At 44.1% G+C, this 23,590-nt stretch overlaps 1 protein-coding gene across 1 annotated transcript in view; it reads right to left on the bottom strand.

The window, feature by feature from the left end:
* Positions 1-23,590, bottom strand: part of LOC144097314 (glutamate receptor ionotropic, kainate 2-like) — an 85,149-nt gene that overhangs the window by 27,347 nt on the left and 34,212 nt on the right. The window contains exons 2-6 of the mRNA XM_077630056.1: positions 16,640-16,861; positions 3,604-3,867; positions 2,781-2,965; positions 1,402-1,455; positions 512-688 (exon numbers count right to left, since the gene is read on the bottom strand). Of these exons, the coding sequence (XP_077486182.1) occupies positions 512-688; positions 1,402-1,455; positions 2,781-2,965; positions 3,604-3,867; positions 16,640-16,861 (902 nt within the window). The remainder of the gene's footprint in view (positions 1-511; positions 689-1,401; positions 1,456-2,780; positions 2,966-3,603; positions 3,868-16,639; positions 16,862-23,590) is intronic.

Below are 23,590 nucleotides of genomic sequence, written 5' to 3'. Positions count from 1 at the left end.
TTTGTTTAGTTTCAGTTGTCTTCTGCACGCTTTTAAGCACCGAGCTATATTCAGAACGGCACAAGAAGCTAAAAGCGTTTTAGACTTGCCATGTAACAGAACGATCAAGCTTGCCCTTCTTCCAGCTGATTTACATATTCAATCAAAGTCTTAACTGCTTAACTTTGGTTGCTCAGTAGTTTGTTTTTCAGAACTGTGAAAACGCCAGCGGCGTGTGAATATCTAACAGACCTGAAATACACGCAATGACTTTTTAAATGCGGCCCTTGACTGGTTGGCTTCAGTATCTGTCGGAGGGTCACTATTTCAATAAGGCTAAAAAAAATTTTAAGCTAGGTCAAAGGGTTCCCAATTTAAATTCTTCACAACTACAATTTTTTCAAGAGCAATTGTTTTAGTTCTTTCTTGCAAAACATTCTTATTCCATTCAAAAAGAATAAGTGCCAATACAAGAAACACTGCTGTTTTTTTTTCGTAAGAACGGTACGCCGCTTGCCGTGGGAACACTAACCCTGATCGGCTTCCTTGAGGGTCGCTGTGCGCTGAACAGCGGGTGAATTCCCGCTTGAGGGTCCACACCGCGCATGATTCCTCGGCTCTCTTCCCATAATTCTCTGTTTAGCAACACGAATCCCGTCAGGTTGGTCCCGGAGTTCTGGAACTCTGACAGTTCCACTGTGTGCAGGTCCTGAGTCACCAACAAACCACAGCACAGTCAACAAGAACACTTATACAAGACAAAAAGAATCACGGAGGCCTTCCTTTTCTTCCCAGTCGTAAGGCTGCGGGACAAGGGGAGGAAGTCATTTTGTGAAGAGATTTAAAGTGGGCTGGACACTTATCTTGAGTCTCTGTTTAATGAGCGTGCTGAAATACATTAAGCGCATCGAAATGTAGCTTCGGCTGTGCAACTCGTTTTAAATTTCACATTTTCAACGCCATAATACCTATGCCAGTGTTTACATGTGCTGTAAAATATTTTAGCAATTTATAAATGTTCCACTTCAGCAGTGAAACGTGCTCTAATATTTACTTCAATAACCAATTTATTCATTTATATATTGTCTTCTTTGCAGTGATGATTTCACGGCCGCTATATAGGAGCCATTATCTATATTGCTTCAGCCCCATTCGGTGCGACTTCCATTGAGAAAAGGAGGCCAGGAAAATCTGGCCGAGGAAACGCGTTTAGTCGCACATTTAAGCCAGGAGTAATCGGCTAGCAGGCCTCAGGAAGGTCAGCTCCCTGAGCCCCGCACCTTCACAACAATTAAGTAAATATTATCGTGTCGAAACGAGCTGCTCGTATGAAACCGTGTGGTTCTCTATAACATCGATTCAACGAGCCTCTCATTTTTCAAATTCGGAACATGAGAAAGAACGTAGATTTGTTGTGCTTACCAAAGTAGTGACGATGTATTTGTGATACTCAGTGACAATTCCAAGCTTTTGGGCCTGGAATTTAAAACCAAAACCAAAAACCAAAAAAACAATAATCAGGAGACAGCCCGCCACTATTCAAAAAGAAATGTACAAGTGTTTTTGCTTTTAGCGAGGGCTTCTTTGTCGGTCGGTTATGCACCGCTTGCTGTAATAGTATGAATGCCGACAAACTCCGAGGAATCACAGTACGCTCCCCCGCGGTGAAGTGCACTTACTTGAACTTTGTTGATATCGAGGTGGATTTTCATGCATTTTTTTAATTTTCTTATGTCATTGCACTATTCATTGACACATAGCCTTCAAATTATTTCGTTTTTGAGTAGTTATTTCGTTGGCGACTAACAAGCGCAAAAACTATTCGTTGAGATTTCAAAACCACCTCTTTACGTTCCCAGTTTCCACCCTTCGTCTGTTCCCGTCTTTAACGTTATGTTCCCAGCTGAATAGTTTGCCACATGCCAGATTATTACTTTAATATTACTGCTATGTCTATATAATGGTCTATTGCCATCTCTTGTTTCCAGTCTTTCTTTCGTGTATAATCTGAGAAGTTTGAGTTAGACGATCCTCGCATCTTAAACCTTATTTTAGCTAAAATAACAACGTATCGCGGCAAACAATGCATGCATTTTTCTTTACCACAATATACAAGGTATCCTCTGTTGCCACTCAAGTGAACTTTGTACACTTGTTTAGAAAGAAGTAAAACATCCTGATAATATTGCCCTTGGTGGGCGTTACGGGTAGGTTGTGTTATGTTCTGTACGCGTCATTCGTGTTTTTATAGAGTGTTTTTTGATTGCCTTCTAAATTAATTTACATATTTTGGTGTTGTGCTATTAACAGTGTTTTTTTTTCTTGTACCAGCGCTGTAAATTCATATGTTGCTAGGTGTATTTAATTTGCAGCCTGTTACTAACTTCTCGTAAATGCCGTTTCTTGTCGGCAATCAAGAAAGAAGATGCCACCGAAGGGTGCGTCGGTTTCTCATGCTGGATATAGCTACTTTGTACTTTAAAGTATTTTAGCCATTATTAAAAATATTCTGAACTTATAAAATAACTTATGCCGTTCTTCATGAGAACTTATGACAAGGTTCACATTATGAAAACGAGTCAACAACTTTACCTCCTTGAACAATGAACTGTTAGGCCGCAGCGACATCTGGTACCTAGCCAGGTCATACGCCTAATATGTCGCTAGAATCTAGAAAGCTGTACAGTGCTGCGTTATAGCGCAATGTCACCACGTGCAAACTGCAGGAATCGTAAAAGCCACAGGATACACTCTGCTTCTTAAGCGTCTGTCGGAAGGACTACACTGGCGCATATTCGTACTTGTCTGAGCACATCCCCAAGCCTTTGGGCTGCCACGTCAAGAACGATGTTTCTCTCTCCTGCCTCTGCAACCTCGCGCAGCACAGCACGTGGGTCCGCCGTTCCAGGGAGCAGGTGGAGAGACACGGGTGGTGAATTTCCTCCAGGTGAGGACACTTGCAGTAGTCCACGCAACCGCACCAGCGCTGGCCAGGAAGAACGAATGCATGGTTACGTGCATCACACCTGCTCCTCACAAGTGTGTAGATTAGTCGCAGTGTACAACGCAACGAAAAGAAGTAATTGTTCACGCTCAAATCACAGATGAAGAGTTTCTGCTGTATTAGTAGAACATACAGTCGCACCTTCCAACGTCACACTTTTTACACAGGTGATGAATGTGGGTGGCATACCTAAATTAAGAGATTGTAACTGCTGCACTGAATGCGAACTCCGGTACCGAAAAATGCATGCTGTATGTGGGAAGATCATGAGAATCAGTATGCCTGGAAGCAGTGGCAGCTCAGCTGGGACCTGCACTTTTTCGCCTCATTCCCTGAAATTTTGTTGAAGCGTTTCTTTGTAAGCTGCTCCCTCAATCACGGTTAGCTTTTTTCTCTCTCTCTTACTCAGGCGATAGGTCTTGTTTCTGGAAGGAGTATGCTATTTATCATGATCATGGTGCGAGGAAATTTCATTTCACGTACATTTATACGCGGGCGGTTACATTAATAACTACGTCAGGATCGTGTCATCGCGGGCAAATTTACAGCATGGTCGAAAATACTAGGGCCACTATCAAATTACGCAAGTAAGCCAACTCAAATAACACTCTGCCATTTACCTTCCGGCTTTTCGCAGATGATAGTGAAGTGTTTCCAGCCCACTGCTTCCACGAGGTCTCTGAGCGCTCGACCAAGTTCCGCAGGTGCAGGGGCGAGCGTCAAGGAAACGGAGTCTGCGGGCATATGCCGTAGCACTTCGTCTGCCCGGTGCAGGTAGACGTGCGGCACCTGGTTCCTGGAGCACGCGCTGTGTACCAGAGAGGCGGTTTCCGGCTCTCGAGGGCCCAGCACCGCAAGCAAGCCCTGCTCCAGGAGTCGACATACTGTTACAAAGAAAGAAGGCACCCAGAAGGTGCTCAGGCTGGTGCACAAGGCGATATCGAACCTTCAGTCTTACCTTCACAAATCCACTGGGTCAAAAGTTTTTACAGTGATAGCATTTTGATGTACACACATCTTCAAGATTCCACGCCTGGAAAATACGAGCAATAACGCTGCGCTCCCAGCGCGATTTCACCACGAACTAGTATGTTAGGGGGGACAACGACGAGACAGGCAGCGCACTTCAAGGCAGCGCAAAGTATAGTATTGTGCACGGTAGAACAAAAGAGCTCCGACGGGGGGGAGCGGCCATTTAGTGGATGGCAGAACTGTGTGGCGCGATTTAGAATTGCCACGCTTAATGTGACCGAAAGAGTGTTTCGCCGCTGTGGACATGTGTTCAGGGTACTATACTCTCCACCGGTTCTAATGGTGTTCCTATGGAGCTGCGGTTCCCGCGCGTAAAATTTGCGTCCTCAATCACCATTAGCAGCGCCAACCTTTATATACCTCTTCTGGTTCATTAGAAACTAACTCTAAATGGCATGTGACTTTCATGCCACTTACTGGCCAAATGTCTATTCCATTTGTAACCGCACACGTGCGCGTCCGCTGCTCGCGCAGACCACTCGTGAAGCTCGCTGCCTTCCAGCGAGCAACAGAGATGCGTGCATTGATTTATTGCTTTGTCAGACCAATTAAACAACCGTTTCATGACATCATGGCACAGAGAGCTATCCTAATAGGGTTGTCGGCAGCTAAGCGGACAATTTTGTGACTCTGTGTGGGACCGTCTCGGGCGTTCTGCGCTCCGTGCTCGCCGCAAATCCAAGGGCGTGATTTCATCTGGGGTATTGAATCTTTCGTGCAGTTGGCACTGGCAAAATGTTCATGGTGTCACGTTAATATCACTAGAAAGTGGCTTGTACCTGGCGGCAATGCAACCTACAAGTAGAAGGGGTCATTATTCAACGCTTACAACTACGAAACTCGTCTGGAAGTCTGTCGTGTTCTTTAGATGACTTACTACACGGGATAAAAATAACTCGGTCAGGGCTTCGTCAACTGAACCTACTTTTCGTACCACGATGGTCAGTAGCTCCCGTAGGCAACGTACACTTCTTGCGGGCTGTGGCATCAAACAATGACAAAAAACGATGGAAGGCCATTTTCTAGCGGATTATATATAGGGCGCTTCGATTTAGGATGAAACCCGACTTTGTCTGGTTCTTGTTTCCCGAACATACCTTAAACATTGGGTAAAGCTAAATTTCTCCACGAAAGTGAGTCTTCTAGACGATGTTGATTTTCGGGTTCACAATACTGTACACGATTAAAGAAAATTTACAGATATCTAGTGCCTATTCCAGACGGGCGTTCCCCAAAGGCGGGCAAATTTCATGATAATTTCGAAAAGGACAATTCAGAAGCGAAAGGTCAAAACAAGTCTACCGACACGACAACTTTCTAGAGTCACTGTAGAAGCGCTATCCCCGCTAACGACTCCCCGATCCAAGGACCTTTGGCGTTTAAAATCGTTGCTGTGATGTTGGATGCTTTCGCAGTCTACAAATAAAAAGAAGCCGGCCTTGTTCTGACCAGGGGATGCTCCGTAAGACATTGATAACGTACGCGAAGAAATGTTTATAAGTGATTAGAAAAATAAATCTTACTTTTTAAACAATTTCTTTGCGTAGCCGGCGATTTTCACGTAGTTAAAACATAATCAGCGAACAATAGGGAGCATTATGGTTAGCAGAAAAATGGGTGGTCATAAAAAACTGTTTTCTACTGCATGCTAAACATTACCAGAAAAAAACTCGAACTTCAGAAATGTTCTCTTAATAATCTGATTTTCACCGAAATTTAAGCTAGAAATTTATCGTCGTCATTTTTACCCCTTGAGCAGTAGCCAAAACAAATGCGGAGTGCTTTCATAGGAAACCAACAATGTGCGCTTCCCGACATCTTGAAGGGCCCAGTCTTGCTGTGCTGTATACGTGCGCTGCCCAAAAACGCTGAACGCATGCGGTGATCGTTGTGTTTTGCTGGATCGCTTTGAGCTTCTATTGATTTCTCTCTTTTTCTAAGCACCGAAGCGTACGGACGCCGGTTAACTTCAGAAAACATCATGCTTGTCCTGCAAATGCAAGTAGATGTCATAGAAGAAGTTAATCGCCAATTTTGTTGAGATACTTTTGATGCAATAAAAATAGCAAAAATGTCAGATGTCAATTATTTTGTTCTTCAAAATGTGCTGTAACGCGAAACATGTCACAGCTGGAGCAAAAAACGGCTTGCACTGATTTGCAGGCTTTGTAGGCACATCCAGTACTCGCATACCCAAATGAATGTATCATCACACTCGCCGTTCCCTTGAGCGTTTTCATTAACTGCCAATTTTTTACCCTTGCTGGTCATTAGATGGAAGCCTAGACCCTAATTCATCGTGGCCCTGAAAAACCGCTGCTGGAATTATGAGCTGGGCCCTCACACGTGAGGCCATGTCCAACATTCTCGGACAAAAAATTTGAATATTGAAAAATTGTGAGATGCTGTTGTAGAGTTATTGATGGTAATGGTCCATTCTTCTGATGTGTTACAATATCTTTCTTTTAACACATGTCCATCGATCGCATCGAGCAGTTAAGAATGCTATAGAAAACCAATGGGGAACGCTTTTGACGATAGCAAAAATGCTCATAGCAAAAACAAATTCAAGACTGCCATCGGGTGGTCAGCGGATATATTGATTGTTGTACTGAAATCATACATTGTACGAAAAATTGAGTTCATAAACTTCTTCCCGCTCAAAAATGCTTTCGTCCAGAATTTTTAGGTATGATACAATCTAATTATAGCGCTGAATGAGAGCACATGTATAAAGAGGCCTCTGTCTAGATGAAAAGAATCGTTTCAAGGCGGCAGACTTGAAATATGCTTCCAAATAAAGCGCTTGCTCCGCGAGTGCCCATAGAGGCCTCGGCAAAACTAACGGAACGACAGGCCCTCAGCACGGTTCTTGCACTGTGGCCCTCAGTACCAGTGCTGCTTCTAGCCGCCTTGTGACGCGCAAGGTCACAATAACTGGCGGCGCGCTGGCCCATCGAGGCACCCTAGTGTCAAGACAAGTGCAGAGCCCCGTCTGGTTACTGGGCAAAGCACTTTTATCGTTCTTTCGGAGTGAAACCAATCTTGTCCTGCTAAACGCCTCGAGAAAAACTCAAAAAAATTCTGTAATCGCCGTTTACTTTTGGTGTCAAGGACTCAAATTCAAATCTCTTGAAGCAAAAAGCGTCGAGCAGAGCACTTCACCCGGGGTGAATAAGCCACATGCTTGAAACGATAACACCCCAATTACGCAAATCGCGGGGGAACCAGCAACCACTTCCGCGACGCCATTTGACTCTAATGAGAAAACAACGCTACGAGAGGCTAAAAGATAAACAGCGCATTACACAAATTAGAGCCACTATCGTAAACTTCGTGGGTGAATTCCGCAGCAAACGACGTGCTTTCTTGCGCTGTTTGCATCTGACGTTGTCAGCTTTTTGGCGTCAGCCCTACAAGATTGTTTCGCCTGACAATCCGAGCGTTTTTGTTACTACTTCGATTCTCCTGGGAACTCGCACACCCCAAGCAAATTGTAGAAAATATTTTCCGAACTTTGTGCTTGTTTTTTTTTATCTTCATCCACCGCCCACACCACCCCGCCTATCAGTTTCTTCCTGCAAGCCATGCTTAACTCAAGCCTGCTTTCTTGCGCCAAGCAGCGTTAAAGTCAGGAGTACGCATGTCGGATTCCTCTTCGAAAGACTTCCAATACTCTCTGATTTTATCGATTGGTTCAATAAGGTACAACGTCCTAGAGCAACTCAGACTATGGGGGTGAGCTGCGGACAATTTGGACCACCCGGGGTTCTTTAACTTGCACTAACATTGCACAGTACATGGGCCTGTAGCACTTCGCCTCCATCGAAATGCGACCACTGCTGCCTTGATCGAACCTGAGTCTTTCAGATCAGCAGCCGAGCACCGTAGCCACATAGCCAGCATGGTGGCTTTTCCCAAACGGCAACTGTTGGGTATACCTCTATAGCTCTGATACTCATGAAAAATAATTTATACAGGAACCGGACCATGCTTCGGCTCTTATTCTTGTACGTCATCTACCTGTAGACGACCACCATCCAGGTTACCGTGAGTCCGGTGGCTTGCAGCATCCTTGTGGACGTTGCTCAGCACCTCGTACAGAGAGGGCGGCAAAAAGTTTAAAATCTGGTACCCACCATAGCTTGGCAACATCACTGCTTCTTCTCGTCCTTAACTGTTCAATGATAATAATGCGTAATCATTTCATGGCTCATCGACACTAAACCCGACTGCGCCCAAAAAGTGGCTGGAAATTACAACATATTAACTAGTAGTAATCAGTAGTAATCAGTACCGGCACTTAAAATCGCAAAAACATAGAACTATAATAGGATTAAATAGAACTAGATAATTAAAATACAAATAGATATTGTAATATAATTGCAATAAAATTTAAAAGGTTTCGCGTTATTTCACGGTAAGTTTCTTAATGTCCCTTGTATTTTTTTAGCTTAACTTCATGCAAGTAGGAAGCCAATACCAATGAGCCGAACTAAAACTTTAAAGTTCACTCTAGCAGAGACGCATCCTTCCTTCTTCGACGGCAGGGCTAATGATCGCTTTCTGTTCTGGGTTTAGATCTCCCGCTGATCTCTTATATTCTTCGCAGTCGATTAAAAGAAGTGGTGGAGAAGGAATAACTTAAATTACGTTCAAAAGAGTCAGACCTATGAGGCTCAGTGTGACTAAGAAGGCTCTCACGAGTAGATTGGCCACATTTTTTCCCGTGTATCAGCAAGATCTGGCTCATTTTTTGTTTGATAAAGAATTTTCGCGCAGTTTTTCTAGGCCGTACGAAGCTGCCTTCGTTTTCCTAGTTTTCGCAAAGGCAAGATGTAAGAATTTCATTTCCATTATTGTCGAATTTGACTTGGCTTTTTTTTTCTGGCTTTGGCTCATTTGGAAAAAAAAATTCATCTGTAGGACGTACTTCCTCGGCCAGGTTTTCGCATTTGTTATCAGTGTCCTTTTTTCTCAATAAGTGTAGTATCCTTCACGCCAACTTTCTTTTTCTTGACTACGTTTGCTTGCGCACTGCTGCTCCAGCGCAGCACGTTCCTGGTAAGCATTTTGAGGTCCTCGATAGCGGCATCTCTTCAGCGGCTTTTCTGACGAGCTGCGCTTTCTTGTTGTTCCTTTTCAGGGAAACTTTTGATTAAGCTTCCCTGCAGCAAGAACTCTGGCTGTCTAGACGTAGAACGAAACAACCTGAAAAACTAAGGATAAATCTCCAGCGGAGAGCGTGACGACGAGGTCATGTCAGCTAGCGTGCCTCCGACAACAGGAACGGAACGCTTCTAGCGGCTATACGTCCCCGCTGACTCGCCCAATTCCCCCTCCTGGGCTGGCTTGACGGAGTGGCTCGAGGTGACACGGGGAGCTGGCCCACCCACTCCTCGGCGAGGCACTCAACTAGGTACACACTAGGGGAAAGACTGAAGCGCCACGTGTCGGAGACGAGTTCCGGTGGCTCACTTCCTCCCTTAACATTCCCTCCCGGGTTACTGAAGAAGTGCTACCCTTAGCCTTGTGTCGGGGTTTCTTTTTTTTTCCCAGCGCTTATCTGCAACGCACTTGTTCGTGTGTTTGAGCAGTGGAGCCGTGGGCCTCCACAAGGCGCGTTTACATGAATGCGACGACTGGCGCATCGCAATGCATCGCATCAACTGTCTAGCGTATCGCATTAATGTAAGCGGTGATAATGCGCTAAGAAAGCACGTCGCACCAATGCACGATACGGGGGTAAATTGAGAAAGGGAAGTCGACTTCCGCGGGGAATGGAAACAAGTTCGGAGGTGCCAATCCTCCGCCATGTGGTAAATAAACAATGCCCCATCAGCCGGATAAGAAAGCAGACTGCGCTCACGTTGGGGGCTGCTGCACCCCTACGCCGCGTGATATGGGCGAAGGGTCACCGTCCCGCGGGACCCGATGCGGTACAAGGAAAGAGTAGCGTATCGGCTCTGTGAGATGAAATGCGATGCGCTACTGTAGCCATCATGTAAACGCGTCTACAGCGTCTACAGTCCTTGTCTGCTTTGTACGCAAGCGTCACTGCCATTACTTCTCAAACCACGCACTCGGGTGTGTGCGTGGGAGAGGAAGAGTGATAGAGGGAGGAAAATTGCTTTGTCTGGCGCACAGCCCTACACCGCTCAAAATCTCACATTGAGGAGATGCGCCGACTCACCATGTCTCCCACTGAATAATCCTTCTTCGACATGTCGGCGTGGTTGCGCTAAGTCCCGGACAGTTTTGCAACGTGTAGTGCAATTAACCTTGCTCGTACCACGCATCGTTTACAGCAAGGTACAAAATCTCCGTTTCGGGGCACGCTAATGGCGCAGAGCGGATATTACTGCAGAGTGTCCCGCTAAGCTTCCCACTGGCAGTATTTGGGCCTTCTACAAACATTGGGCTGAAAGGCCGCCGTTATTAAAGTTCCCTAGATATACGGGCCCGGATATTGTGCTGAGTACAGCTACGGTCTGGAGATTACCAGTAAGAGTCTCTCTTTCTCTGATTTTTTGCCAAGTGCAGCCTTGTTGGTCCGCTCTCACAGAAACTTATCGCGGTTTATCCGCGGCTCAACGAGGATTTCAGGTGAAGCTCGTTTTGGAAATCCTCGTCCCCGTGCGAAATGAGGTCGCGGACTAACCGCGTAGCCTTTGTGCCGGGAGCTTCGAAGTGCCCCAGTTTCTTTCTTGTGTCGCGAATACCGGATTGAAGTAAACAGGGCCTGCACCGACCGTCCATCACGTGAGCAACTCCAGAGCATGGTCGCTTGTCTGGACTGCACCTGCGCGCACATTGCTGCTTTTTCGGGTGATTGATTCAAATTTAACTGCGTCTACATGCCCCGGCAGGCGTTCCAACACAACCATGGGCGTGATGCTAGTCCAGCAGCCATGTACCAAAAAATGGATTTAAGTAACAAAATTCACGCCGTATGATGGCGGGCTCCAATTCCGGTCTGTTTGTACCACATCAGTTTTCTAAGACTGACGCAGAGTCTCGATCAATTGGATTTCCCGCTTTCTGACCTGAATATCGGGCCTATTTTCTAGTTACACTCCGCGTCCTATGCACTCAGGATCACTCGTAATGTTAATGTAGAAGAAAGCAAAATAACTTTAAAGTAAAGTGCTAATTATACTACGCCAACAGAGTTCAGTCCTTATTGTACCTACCATAATAGGAGGATTTGCGAAGTTTTGCGGAAGAATTCAATTCCAGCATTATGGCTAGCTTTCTTTATTTTTCTCCTCATAAACTTGTTTTCCAATTTCGCGGGCGCATTGGGTCGCTTATTCGGACTAACACATGTGCTTCCAGTACCTGTGAAACTGCCTGCCAAACTTTCGGTGCGAGGCGTTGTCGTTTTCAATATTCCTGAGATGTTAATCAATACTGTGCAGCAAAAAGTGAGATTTTAAACACAGAGTGTTGGAATCAAACAAAAACGTAATCTGCGTTACCGTACTTCGTATGCAAACAACTGATGTGAGCTCGTATAATTACAGATACAAATGTATATTTCTTGTCTGAACTAATTATTCTCGCAGTAATGGTCTTTTCCGGTTGGGAGAACATTCCATTTGGTTGGTATAGTAGGCGCCGGAGCGGAAACGGACGGTGCACAGTAAGCGTGCAGGATTTGCTTTAATGAATATCGGTTGCTCTTACCCGAGTGTCATGCCATTCATATTATGCGATGGGCACCTGTCTTTCCTGACAAAAAACAGTCGGGAGAACGCCTGGACAGGAACATCCTTCCTGCCCACGATCGCAATTTCGGTTGCACGTCATATACAAAAACACATTTCCGCTAGCATTTCGGGAGTTCTTCGGGCGGAAGCACATTCTACGTCCCAATGGGAAATTGTTCCTTGCAATCTAGTAGTTACACCCGCTTTATGACTGCCATAAAAAGAAAACTCAGAGATTAAAAAGAGTGGCATCTAATACAACAAAAGGAATGTGCTTCTATTCGACAGAAGGTTATTTTACTGCGGCTGCGGGGGACTGCGTTTGATCAAGCAATGTCAGAGAGCTTAGAATTTGTCTAGCTTAGCATCTTTCCAAGCAAACTTTTCCACCTATTTATCTTAATAAAACAGAAACTTTTATACTGAACGTTTGTGTGTCTATTGTTTATATGTTTATTGGTAAAAAAACGTTTATAGCTCGGCTTAAACATCATCCGGTCATTGATAGCGCTTTCCGCGTGGGCCAGAAAGAAGGTGATGTGTGTCCTACGAGTTAATGTGCCTTATGTGCGCGCTTTATTGAGGTTAAGCGGAAGAGCGGGAGCTTGGAAGAGCTTACGGAGTATTTTCTTGAGCAAAAACGAGAAAGGCAAGTCGAAGTTTTAAAATTGTTGAATACAAAACTTAAAAGAATTTCAGCTGGAAGTTTCTGCAGAGCAGCCTTCTGATGCCCCGTTTCTTAATACTGTGCACTTTCTGGCGGTAACCGGGCCGTGTACTAAACTCCTAGGAAACGGGAAAAAAGAACTCTTTCATAAACCCGTCATGCTCGTCGTACATTCTGGCCACCGCTTCTTTCTCAAACTCACCAACAGGAAAACTATACTGCACCCTCCTGCGATGCTGCAGTACTTGAAAATCAATAAATACATTGAAACCGCAGGGCAACCTGCACGTGAGACGAGTGTTTTACCTCTATAGCATTAGTCCATAGAGGGGTGAAAGGCCCTTCACAGCGCCGTAATCCTGCAAGGCATTCTCGCGCAGCAATAATTGCGGAACCTTCCCTACACGATGCTCTAACTCGAGTACAGCGACTCCATAATGTAAACAGCACTGTTCAAACGACCTTGATGCACGATGTTGACAGCCGGAGTCTGGCATTAGGCACAGAAGGCCTCATGCAAACGGGACGGCTGGAGGACGTTGCGAGGAATGTCCTAACTTGCCAGCCTGAAGTGGTGTCCTCTGTGCATTACTAAAAGTCCTCGGCCGAATTATGACCAGGTCCAGTGACAACTGCGGTCACCTAATTCGCACAAAATTTCGTAATCTCCTCTGCCCATCTGTCTCTGACACCAATTGCTACACTTGACATCCTTCACCTGTCCTCCTAACCTCACTAATCACGATCACATCCTATTCAATACGCGCTAGTTCCTCGAACAGTACTGCTGAGCTAGCCTCTCTGGATGAGATTCCAGCAATAAACATTGCCAGGTACAGTTTCCAGTGGCCGACTGACCGGAGCCAGAGATGCTTAGCACCCTCCTCTGCGTCACAGGAATGACTGCCGTCTTGGTCAATTTCTCCTCAGCTGATGGAGGCTGAGGACCAGGGTTAATTGGTGTATGCAAATAAAAGGTACTGAGCAAGTACTTCACCAGGATGGCCAAATCCTGTTCTGGTAAATGAGTGCGTTGTGGGCTCAAGTAGTCCGGATCAGGCCGCGCCCAAGGCCTGTTTATTCATTACCATGGACATTTAGATTTTTTTGTAACCAAGTGAAGAACTGCACGCCACCGGTGCTCGAGCCGCGGTTCTTTTGTACGCGAGGCGGATGCTCTGCCTCTGCGTCATCGCTGCATCCCCTTTATGAAAGTGCAACGCGGACTTCACGAACAAAGAAGGGAAGCAATGAAACATGCTTCGTCCTCGCGTATAATTTATTATGAGTGACACAGAGACTAAACGTACACCATTACGCAACATCAAGCAGCCAGATCAAATAGTCCTTCATACTTGGCATGCCATTATTAAATGCCATAGCTGAGCAGAACATACCTGATTTTTGTACAAAGCGCTAACTGGATATTTATTGCGTGAACATTACAGTAATGGGAAATAAATGCCTTTTGGAAAGATTTCGATGCTTTATATTTTTCCGGGTTGATGAAAATGTGCCACATTGGGCCCATTTAAGTTGACAGAACTATCGCTTAAACACTTCCTTAAGTGTGGACTTCACAGCAAGAATTTATTTTGGCCGCAGATCTAAATCTCCTCGACATCGACTGTGGTCTCTTGGGATCAAATTTTGTTTTGCCGGTTGTTCTAAAGGGACATTTCATATAATGATTTGCTCCAATTTCTACCGATGGGGCTAGCAGCCAAGGAACATTACCAATTTTTTTCTTACTCTTCTTGAACTTTTTGTGCACCGATCTTTCACTGATTAAGGTGTTTCCAAAGACTTTGGGTTATCATATCACTAAAAAGTTTTTGTTGCTTTTTCACCTACATGCCACTCGTTCTGATAACACCGCTGTTCCAAAATTGTGAAAGATTATCATGGTCTTGAATGTTCTGCTTTTGAAACCTGCACACATAGCACGAAACCACACAGAGCATGTTTGAACATCCGCGTTCTTAGCTATTACCTGTTATTATGTCTAAATGTCCAACAGCGCCTCAATAAAAGACCACGACAATACTAACCTGGCCAATTTGAAACCCTACTGATGTGAAAGTTTGCATTCATGTTGATGACGTAAGGATAATAGACTAACTCGTTATACATCCTGAAAATTTTACTGAAAACGGAGTTCGCACTTGTCGCACCTAAAACACTTCTTTTTTCAAAGTAACTAAAAACAGCAAAAATTTACACCAGCTGTTACTAGGGGCATAATAATTTTGAAATGGAAGGCAACGCGTATAGCAAAAAGCCTTTAACAGTTTATAAGGGTAGCGAAATTCTTTTGGCCCCTTGGAAAGCTGTCTATTGAGCCAAGCCGTAAACTTGTAATTAATGCCAAAGCACAAATACACATGTGCGGAAACTAAGAAACTGACATGACTAGCTTCAGCTTTGAATTCCTTTATATACTACTAACCTCGGCTCCACATTAGTTCTGCTTAAAACCTCTGTGCAACTTATTTTATCTGAAACAAGGCTTGTTTCAGCATTTTTGTGCGGAACGAGCCTCTGCGTGATCCTGTATATACAAAGAAGCACGCAGAGGCTGGCAGCAGTTCTGCGCATGAGGTGAGCCGTTTTATTCACAACTGCGTGTTTAGTATCGAAGAAGCATTGTCATTAAGGCGAGTAGGAAGAATAAGAGCAAGCATGCCTTTGGATGAAATTGAAATCTCTTAAAACAACGTTCGCTCTCTGTCATCTTTATCAAAGGCACGCGGTGGCAAAACGGTCGCTTTCTGCAATCTTTGCAGCTTCACAACTCGGGTTCAGGGTTTGTTTAATGTTTTTTTTTTCGACAACCTACCGGTTTTGCACCAGAGGGTAACATTCGCAACCATTACAAGTGGTGGACAGTCTTCTCCATAGCTGCGTGTGAGGGAAGTGGCTTGCTTTTTTAACCTCCAATTGAGACAGCGACCGGTGTGACCTCATAACCTAGTGGGATTTTTGTAGGCGTTTGTTGTAGGGAACAATTATTTGTCGTGCATCTAGCAGCAACCAGATTTTCTGTTCTTTTTTCCGGTCGCTACGATGCAAAGCATGGATAGCTTGGAGGTAAAATTTAGCGGCTATTCTTTGCTTTTTTGTCACACCCGACGCACATAAGGCATGGCAGTGATCTTAATTCTCTCTCATTTCATATTTAGCTGTCTTTTTATCTTCCGGATCATAGCTTTTGCAACAGCTGCTATCATTCTGAAGGGGCGCACGGGCATACCTAGGCGCTGAAAATGGGTGGTGAAGCTATCTTTCCCCCAATGCCGCCAGGAGACAAGAAGTGCTGTTCCTCTTTTAACTAGATTTGAGTGGGCGGAGCCCAAAGGCAGTAGTACCTTTTTAGAACATGGCGCTTGCAACCAGCACACATAAGCATAGATACGAAAACATTAACGAATTTGTAAGAACTACACATACCCAAGCTGGCACAATACACGTCTTGACGACCCCGATTTTAGATGTTTTGAACAAATTGTATAAAAACCTTAATTTTACCCTTGAACCATATTGTGACCATGCCTTTGGTAAACATGACGCGTAGAGAACTTAGTTTCATGAATTATTAGCTTCGTGCTTTATAATGCTGCCCCTTACACTGCTTTCTTGCCGTAACACCAATGACTTCACGAATACAAAATGTATGACTGTGAATGAAACTTATCACAGAGGCGGCACTGTTTCCAGCCTGAGAGTTCTTCAAAAAATAATTGTAAAAGTGAAAGCTCCTCCTGTCAGAAGATTTGCTCACGGCCCCATGTTTTTGCGCTATTTTCTTTACATTATGTCTTACCAAAAAGCCCAAATAACCACTCTTGCGTAATACCACTGTGCGGCATTTCTTTAAATGTGATCTCGAGCAGTTGTGGTGAAATTAATTAGTGAATGAAATGAACTTATTAACCAAATTTCACATGGAGATACGTACGTTACCGGTCTTAAGACTATTTATTTCACATCGTTTTCTTTGCAATTTCTCCAGCGTATTTCCTACTTTTTAGCAAGTTACGTTTTTTCTCTTGAGAGCGATCGTTCTGATGCCGAAACGGCGCGTAGTGTCTCAATCAACATGAATCCGTTTATTTTCAGCAGAAGAACGCCGCAGTTTTCTTTTACTAAGACTACCACCCGTGAATTTCGAGGTAAGTTCTTGATGCATGTATTACTTTCTTTCACATGCTTCCTGATGTAACAGTGTCGGTACGCGGTCCTCACCTTTCTTCGACGACCGGAAGACGTCATCTTGCTCGAGCCTCACAACGGACAAGCTTAGGTGAGGGGTCCTCGGTCCGCCAGCTGCGCCCTCGCCAAGTCCTCTGCTGCCGGAGTTCGATAGTCCCTCCTCTCCGGCATAGCTGGCGTTCAGGTTTGCCCGGTCCAGAGCCTGCGACAGTAGCTTCTCCTCGTCCGAGGGTCGGTCATGGTCGTAGACCACACCTGCAAGACAGGGATAGGTCGGCGCGATGCTTTTTAGAGGACAGCAATACAGCCAGCGGAAGTTACCTGTTTAGGTTCCCAGGTAATGATATCACAGAACTGCTGAAGAAAATATGAAGTAAAAATGAGGCAGAAGAAGTCGCTGTAAACGACCCTTAATCATGTTTTCTCACGTATGAACTCATGCACAATTTGGCACATCTGGCTGCACTGCGATTATTGATCACGCATTAAGGGGCCAGGTTCATGCTCAAACCCTGCTCTGTGTAATTTTTCTCATGTGCAGTGCGTCATTGCAAGCACAGCTTTCTCGGGCAAAAATTTAAAAAACTGGAAAATTGTAAGACACTGCAATGAAAATATGGAAGGTAACAGTCCATTAGTTCAGGTCAGTTTCAGTTTCAGTTTTGTTTCTTGCTACAGAGAGTAGTGGGCCCCGGGAAAAAAAGCCGTAGCTTGACCAGCTCCCGAGGCCCACAACATCCAGCAACAGTGGCGCCATTGGTCACATGCAAACAAAAAAAGGCATAAATAAACCTAAGGCATAATTCACAATCTATGAATGAACGGCGGAAACACAAACTAAGCGCGATATAGCATAAAGGACAAGTAGTATACAAAATTCAAAGCATGCACTGAAAGCATTATTTAAACATACTATATACAGAGATTATAGCACTTAATTTCACTGCAGTGAACACATTGACAACGCATAAAAAGAACAATTTTCACCATACATGAATGAAGACCACATGATATTAGCGTGCGGACGGGGTACGCTAACCATTCAACGAGCCTGCGTATTTCGACCGTATAGAAATACATAACTACCGCAAACCATGAAAAAAAGAGAATTATTTAGTGACAGAACGCCAGGAGGTCAGCATTACAGCATTTATTAATGTCAATGCCTGCATCATAGAGACGGTTGAGTAGTGCGGGAAGATAATATCTAAGCATCTGTAGCCCGTAGTTAGTTCGTGGCGTGTTTAAGGTGTAGTGCCGTGGACGGCGCAGCGGGTATGTAGGCACTAGGAGCTCAAGCATAGCGATTTGATATATTGTTGAAATTTTGTCCCGTGTTTCCTGTTTGCCACGGAAGGACTGACGTATATCATTGACTAAATATTCTCGGCACGTTACTATTGTAAAAAGCACTGCGGAGGGAAATGGCGCAGTATCTGTATCGTATATCGTTGGACACCTGAACCGCGCCGTAAGGGAAGGGATAAAGGAGGGCGTGAAAGAAGAAAGGAAGAAGAGGTGCCGTAGTGGAGGGCTCCGGATTAGTTTCGACCACCTAGGGATCTTTAACGTGCACTGACATCGCACAGCACACGGGCGCCTTAGCGTTTTTCCTCCATAAAAACGCAGCCGCCGCAGTCGGGTTCGAACCCGGGAACTCCGGATCAGTAGTCGTCAGGGGACGAAATTCGGTTTCTCGAATCCTAGGTGGCCGCCATTAAAACTGCAAAAGAGAATTTTACTATTTATATAACTAGACGGCCAAAGAATAACTAAAGTGGCAGAATGACTAAAGTGGCAGCACTAGAGACCAGTGCTGCGTTTCTTGGTAGGTACCAGTTATGGCGGCATAGAGCAGCGCCGGCACTAGGGCTTTGGTGTTTTGCACAATTACTCGATTCTACAAATATTCTCACAAGTGGCAGATACCCATAAAACTATTTCATTTACATTTCATTACGTTCTATTGTTCGTACAAAATTCAGAAGCATAGCTTCACGATTTCGCTTCGGTTTGGTTTCGAAAAGTGCTATTCGCACAGCCCTAATAACGTCTAATAATCAACCCCACCGTTTGAGCCATCCGGCAAAGACATAAGCGCCTTATATTTCGGGGTGCTAGCCACCGATCCTTTCTACCCACCACCGATATGATGCAACATTTTACGCGCAAAAACTTCGGAAATATCGGCAAGTTGAGTTAGGCATGAGAGTCGAGATTTAAATTCCATATTCCTGGAACACAATTAAAGTTCCTGTGACCGCGTGATTTCTGTATTTTAATTCCGATCAACAGCCGTCGCTTCACTCAACACTGCTGTTCGATAGTTTAACACTACTGAGGTTTAGTATTGGTGACTCTTCTGCAAGCAGCTTCTTTGCTACTTTTAGAAAAGTGTTATCATCTTGGGTACATTTAAGCACCATTTTGAAAGGTATTCCTAAGACCTCATAGCCTGCCTGCAAAATAAACGCGCTGTTCAAAGTGAAAAAATCGCTTTCGACGAAGCCAATGAGACCATCGTTAATTCTTTTGGCTAGAACTCCCGCCAGTTACACATTTTATTTGGTATTTTATTGGAAGCAGCGGTAGCAGATGGACATAATGACTGGCGGTGCTTGTTTCAAAATGACTGACAAGAGGTCGGTACGTCAAGGCGCATGTAGCAACGCTACTTGAAATCCCTGTACATAAACGCACATCATTAGAACTCGGCTCACTGCCTGCCTAACGCTGTACGATGTAAGGACGAAAAATAAGCCTACTGACGCCAGCTCACTTCCGGTAGTTTTGTTTCATTCCTTATGTTAATTTTTAGGCAGAAAAAAAAACAGTAGCTGGTGCTAAGCGCGCGCAAGCGCAAACAGATCGTGAGCTCTCATGGCTGTGCTTCCGGCCAGAATCTCATCAAAATATTCCGACGGGCAGGCGCAAAATAATCGCCTCCCCCGGAGAGCCACCATACTGAGCAAGGATTTTAAAGGGCCATTACCACTCATCCGCAGATTGTGTCGTGGTCAAGCAGATGCATTTACATTGATGGATCATTTGTTTCGGCCTCCTTACGCGGCCTTTGTTTTTAACCTCGATTTTCTTGTAGCATAAAATAGGGCTATTCAGTAGCGGCTCACAGAAGCTTGATTTACATTTTTAATATTGTGTTTTCATTTCACATTTCTATCTACCATGGCGCTACCGAAGAAATTAGGACATTGAACCGAGAAAAACATTCGCAGCGATAGAAAGATTTTGTGCGTAAAGCTAATGAAGGTATCTAACAGGGAACTCTTTTTTTAAACACGGTAAACCTTTCATCATCACTTTAGAGCCAGCTTCAAATGTAGTGTTTAATTTTTTTTTAATGAAACTACAAAACATGATTACGGCATTAGCACGATGCAAAATACCAAAAAAAACTGCACTCATAAGGAAAAAATACTAGAACAACATTAAGGGAAAGAATACAACCCGGGTGATGGGCAAATTTACTCCCTAACAGCTTCTCAGATTTTAAATTTGGTTTCTAACATAAAAAATGTGAAAATAAAATGCTAGCAAAAAAAAGCGCAATAACCACTCTCAAGAAATAACTGCGTGATCGTCCCGCGAATTTGGAAATCTGTCAGCTGTATGTTAGGGCTTGTCTCAGCCGATTTCCTTCAAATCAAGATTATTTAATTGGTGGAAAAGAATTGATCCTCTGGATTTATTTTCGCATAATCTTAAACACCTGCAGGTACCACTGTAATGTCCATTGCATCGCTGTACACGGAATGTGATCAAAACGCAATGAAATCTTCAGTCGCGAAGTAAATAATTTAGTATAGTTGAATGAAGAATTGATCTACACCACCTTAACCCATGAACTAAAGCACCCTACGTCCTCGAAATTTTGTGTAACAGTAAATTTGAATGCTGATTGTATTTTTCTTTCCTCGTGTGTGGTGAAAGAACAATTCTAACAAGAAATGTATGCCATTATTTTAATTTCAGAAATTCCATTCAAACAGAGATCCCCCTTGCAAGTTAAAGCCGCTCTTCCCAAATAACATTCATGTGAACCAGACCGTACATATTCAACTCTTTTTCGTGAAAATTCCGGCTGAATTTTCTCTGATAGTTTGCTAAAGCCTCTCAGTGCACCCTATAATGATCCTTCTCGCCGCATTCTAATGCAGGCGAAACAGGAAAATTTCACCTTATTGAAAGTAAGACGGAGTCAACGTCTCCCGAGTGCCCTATGACCCGTTAGGTTTCTTTGACGCATCCATTACATCAGTTAATAATTAGTCAGAGACCGTCTGTAATACAGGCCATAATTTACAAGAAACATTACCATGCCGAAGGTAATTCGTCTCTACATAAAACGTTAGCAAACATTCACTATTGCGGTAAGACAATTTCCGCGACTGCTGGGATGGAGTGAAATGCTGATGCCAGTTAGATTGTTTAGTAAGTCTGGTTAGGGATGTGGAATATCTGTAGCGTTTATGAAACTACACTCGCGTTGCAGACGCAGGCAAGCTGTAATGTTATCGGAAAGCATTTTAGCCACTGCTGGACTAACCGTGTGAAACAATCGATAATAGGGTGCGTATGTAGGGGGACGCGGGCAAGGTGCATATACGGTTATAGAAGTGCAGAAGGGCAGGCGTGCGTCATGTGCGGTTGCTCAGACATCTCTAAAAGCTAGGTTGGAGTCTAACCTGACAGGCGCAGCGAGAGAGAGGCAAGGAGCAAGAGGGGAGGGAAATGCGTGGGCTCCGTCGACGACATGGCTTAACCGAACATATCCATACAGCTGTCGCTTTAAAATCTAGTCCCGTTGTGGTGGCTTTTCAGCGGCAGTATTGTTTGGCTGCGCAGCCGAAGTTATCAGGATTAAATTCGCGACGAGGTCCGTTATGCTGTGCAATATGAACTTTAAAGCGCTTCAGGTGGTCAAAAGTAATCAGGCTTACGGCTTCTCTGTTGAAACATATGCAAAATTGGGACATTAAACCCTACATATCACATTACACGAGTGAAATTTAGAACCACCATTACACCAGTGAAATTTATAACCACCTGTTTGACGCTCTAAAAAAAAAGGATGTGAAACACTAAGGTTTCCCTCCTTCTCCCAAAGCGATGCGATAAATCTAGTCATAATGTATCCGCTTCGCTCCGTCCTAAATACGCCGGCTCTCACGCCCGCCTTCACAGAATGACCCAGGAAACGCCGACGAACCGACCAATCAGCCCTCTACAGTTCAGGCCAAATTTTTATATTAGCATTTTTTGGCCAGGAGGCAAACGCCGGAGTTCAGGATACGACGTTAGACGACAACACCGACGTTCGCAGGAAGTGCTTTATGCACTAATCGATGAAAATTAAAACATTACTCCATGTATAAGTAATATAGCTGTGCGTTTAACTTAGAGCAGGCGGTTTCCACCAGGCTGCTTGGGGGACAAAAGTAGCCCAAGACTATGCACAGCTCCAGTGGGTAGAAAGCTAGAGAGAGGCTAGAAATTGCGACCAGATTGAGTTTTATACAAACCGTAAACCATCATCACCATCGTGTCAATTATTATGATAAATGGTACTGTTATTAGTAAGACAGTCTCCTAGGCTATAAATGCGACACACATATTTGCATATTCGTCGTAACAAAAATGAAATATTTCGGTAAGTTATAATCGTTCTTCGCTCAGATTCCCAATTCAGGAAAGTGCGTACATTAGGATTCAAAGCTTCAGACATCAATACTCATCAAAGTTGGGATGATAAAAAGGGAAGTAGCATAAACCTATAAGAACTACAAAGTTTAAGCCTTTATTTGTAGTGGGCTTTATTATTTTCGCAATTCCAGCGCATTTCCCGACCATTCTTCAAATTTTACATTATTTTTTCTGCCTCACCTTTAGCTATGCAAAAAACAGGAGCTAAAGATAACCTTGGAAAACTGATTTGGCACACACATTTCTGCCCTCAAACACTGCCCGTAGATACTGGTTTCGCTAATTTCATTTGGAAGCGCAAAGTTCGGCCGAAAGCGAGGAGACCGCTCTTACAGCCCCACACCTTAATCGCATTTGTATTTTAGCCTGATTTGTAATTTTTAACAAAATTGACAGGAATTAGGAGCGCTATGTGAGAGAAAATTGGGAACGCTGAAGAAAGTTTTCGGTGCCGGTCAGTGTTATAAAGTCGCAAATGCTGAATGTATCGTTTGATTACAGCTATTGCAGTCAATTCTGACGTATTCAGCTTTTAATCTGAACAGTGTGCCTATTTCTTGCTCAGTTGACTTCCGGTATAAAAGCGGTTGAAGAGAAAGACATTGTGCACTGCCACGAGATGTGACCCTGTGAAGGTAAACGATGACGAATAAATTTTGAAATGCAATTAGTGTAATAGCATAAACCGTTTTGCGTGGGTGGCGTACGTTCAGCATCCTCTCGTCTCAATAAGTGGAGCATATTTTTGCACATAGCGCCCGGTTGACTGAAAGCAAGCGTCCCACGTTACAAGTACGCATCATGAGATGAAAATGAATTTTTAGAAGTTATGGCCACTGATTGCTTAAGTATCCAATACTTCAGGTGCAGCTGCTCAATACTAAAGGCTATATATAGAAAGTGAGTGAATAACAAAATTAAAAGGAATTGATTCGTGAGTTTGATGAGAAGTCGACTTCCGGAGCCTTCTTAAAGTAGCAATCAGTCGCATTATTTTTTTTTTTTTGCGCGAGGAATGCACTACGTAGGGCAGCTTTCAATTCGGCACTACCGCGTAGCAAAAAAGCGACGCTTTATCAGCGGGTCCTGCTCGTATGGTTTCTCATCCTGTGAAGCGAAGACTACTACTGCTGACTGTTGCATCAAAAATACAAAGCAATCAGAAACCACTGTTATTATACTGCAATGCGCGCAATTAAAGAGCTCAGAAACAAATGCGGCGTTCACTGACTATACTCGAATAAAAGTCGAGAAAAAAGC

The sequence above is a fragment of the Amblyomma americanum genome, chromosome 7 (assembly GCF_052857255.1).
Source record: "Amblyomma americanum isolate KBUSLIRL-KWMA chromosome 7, ASM5285725v1, whole genome shotgun sequence".
Classification (NCBI taxonomy): domain Eukaryota; kingdom Metazoa; phylum Arthropoda; class Arachnida; order Ixodida; family Ixodidae; genus Amblyomma; species Amblyomma americanum.
This window is presented reverse-complemented; position numbering and strand designations above follow the sequence as displayed.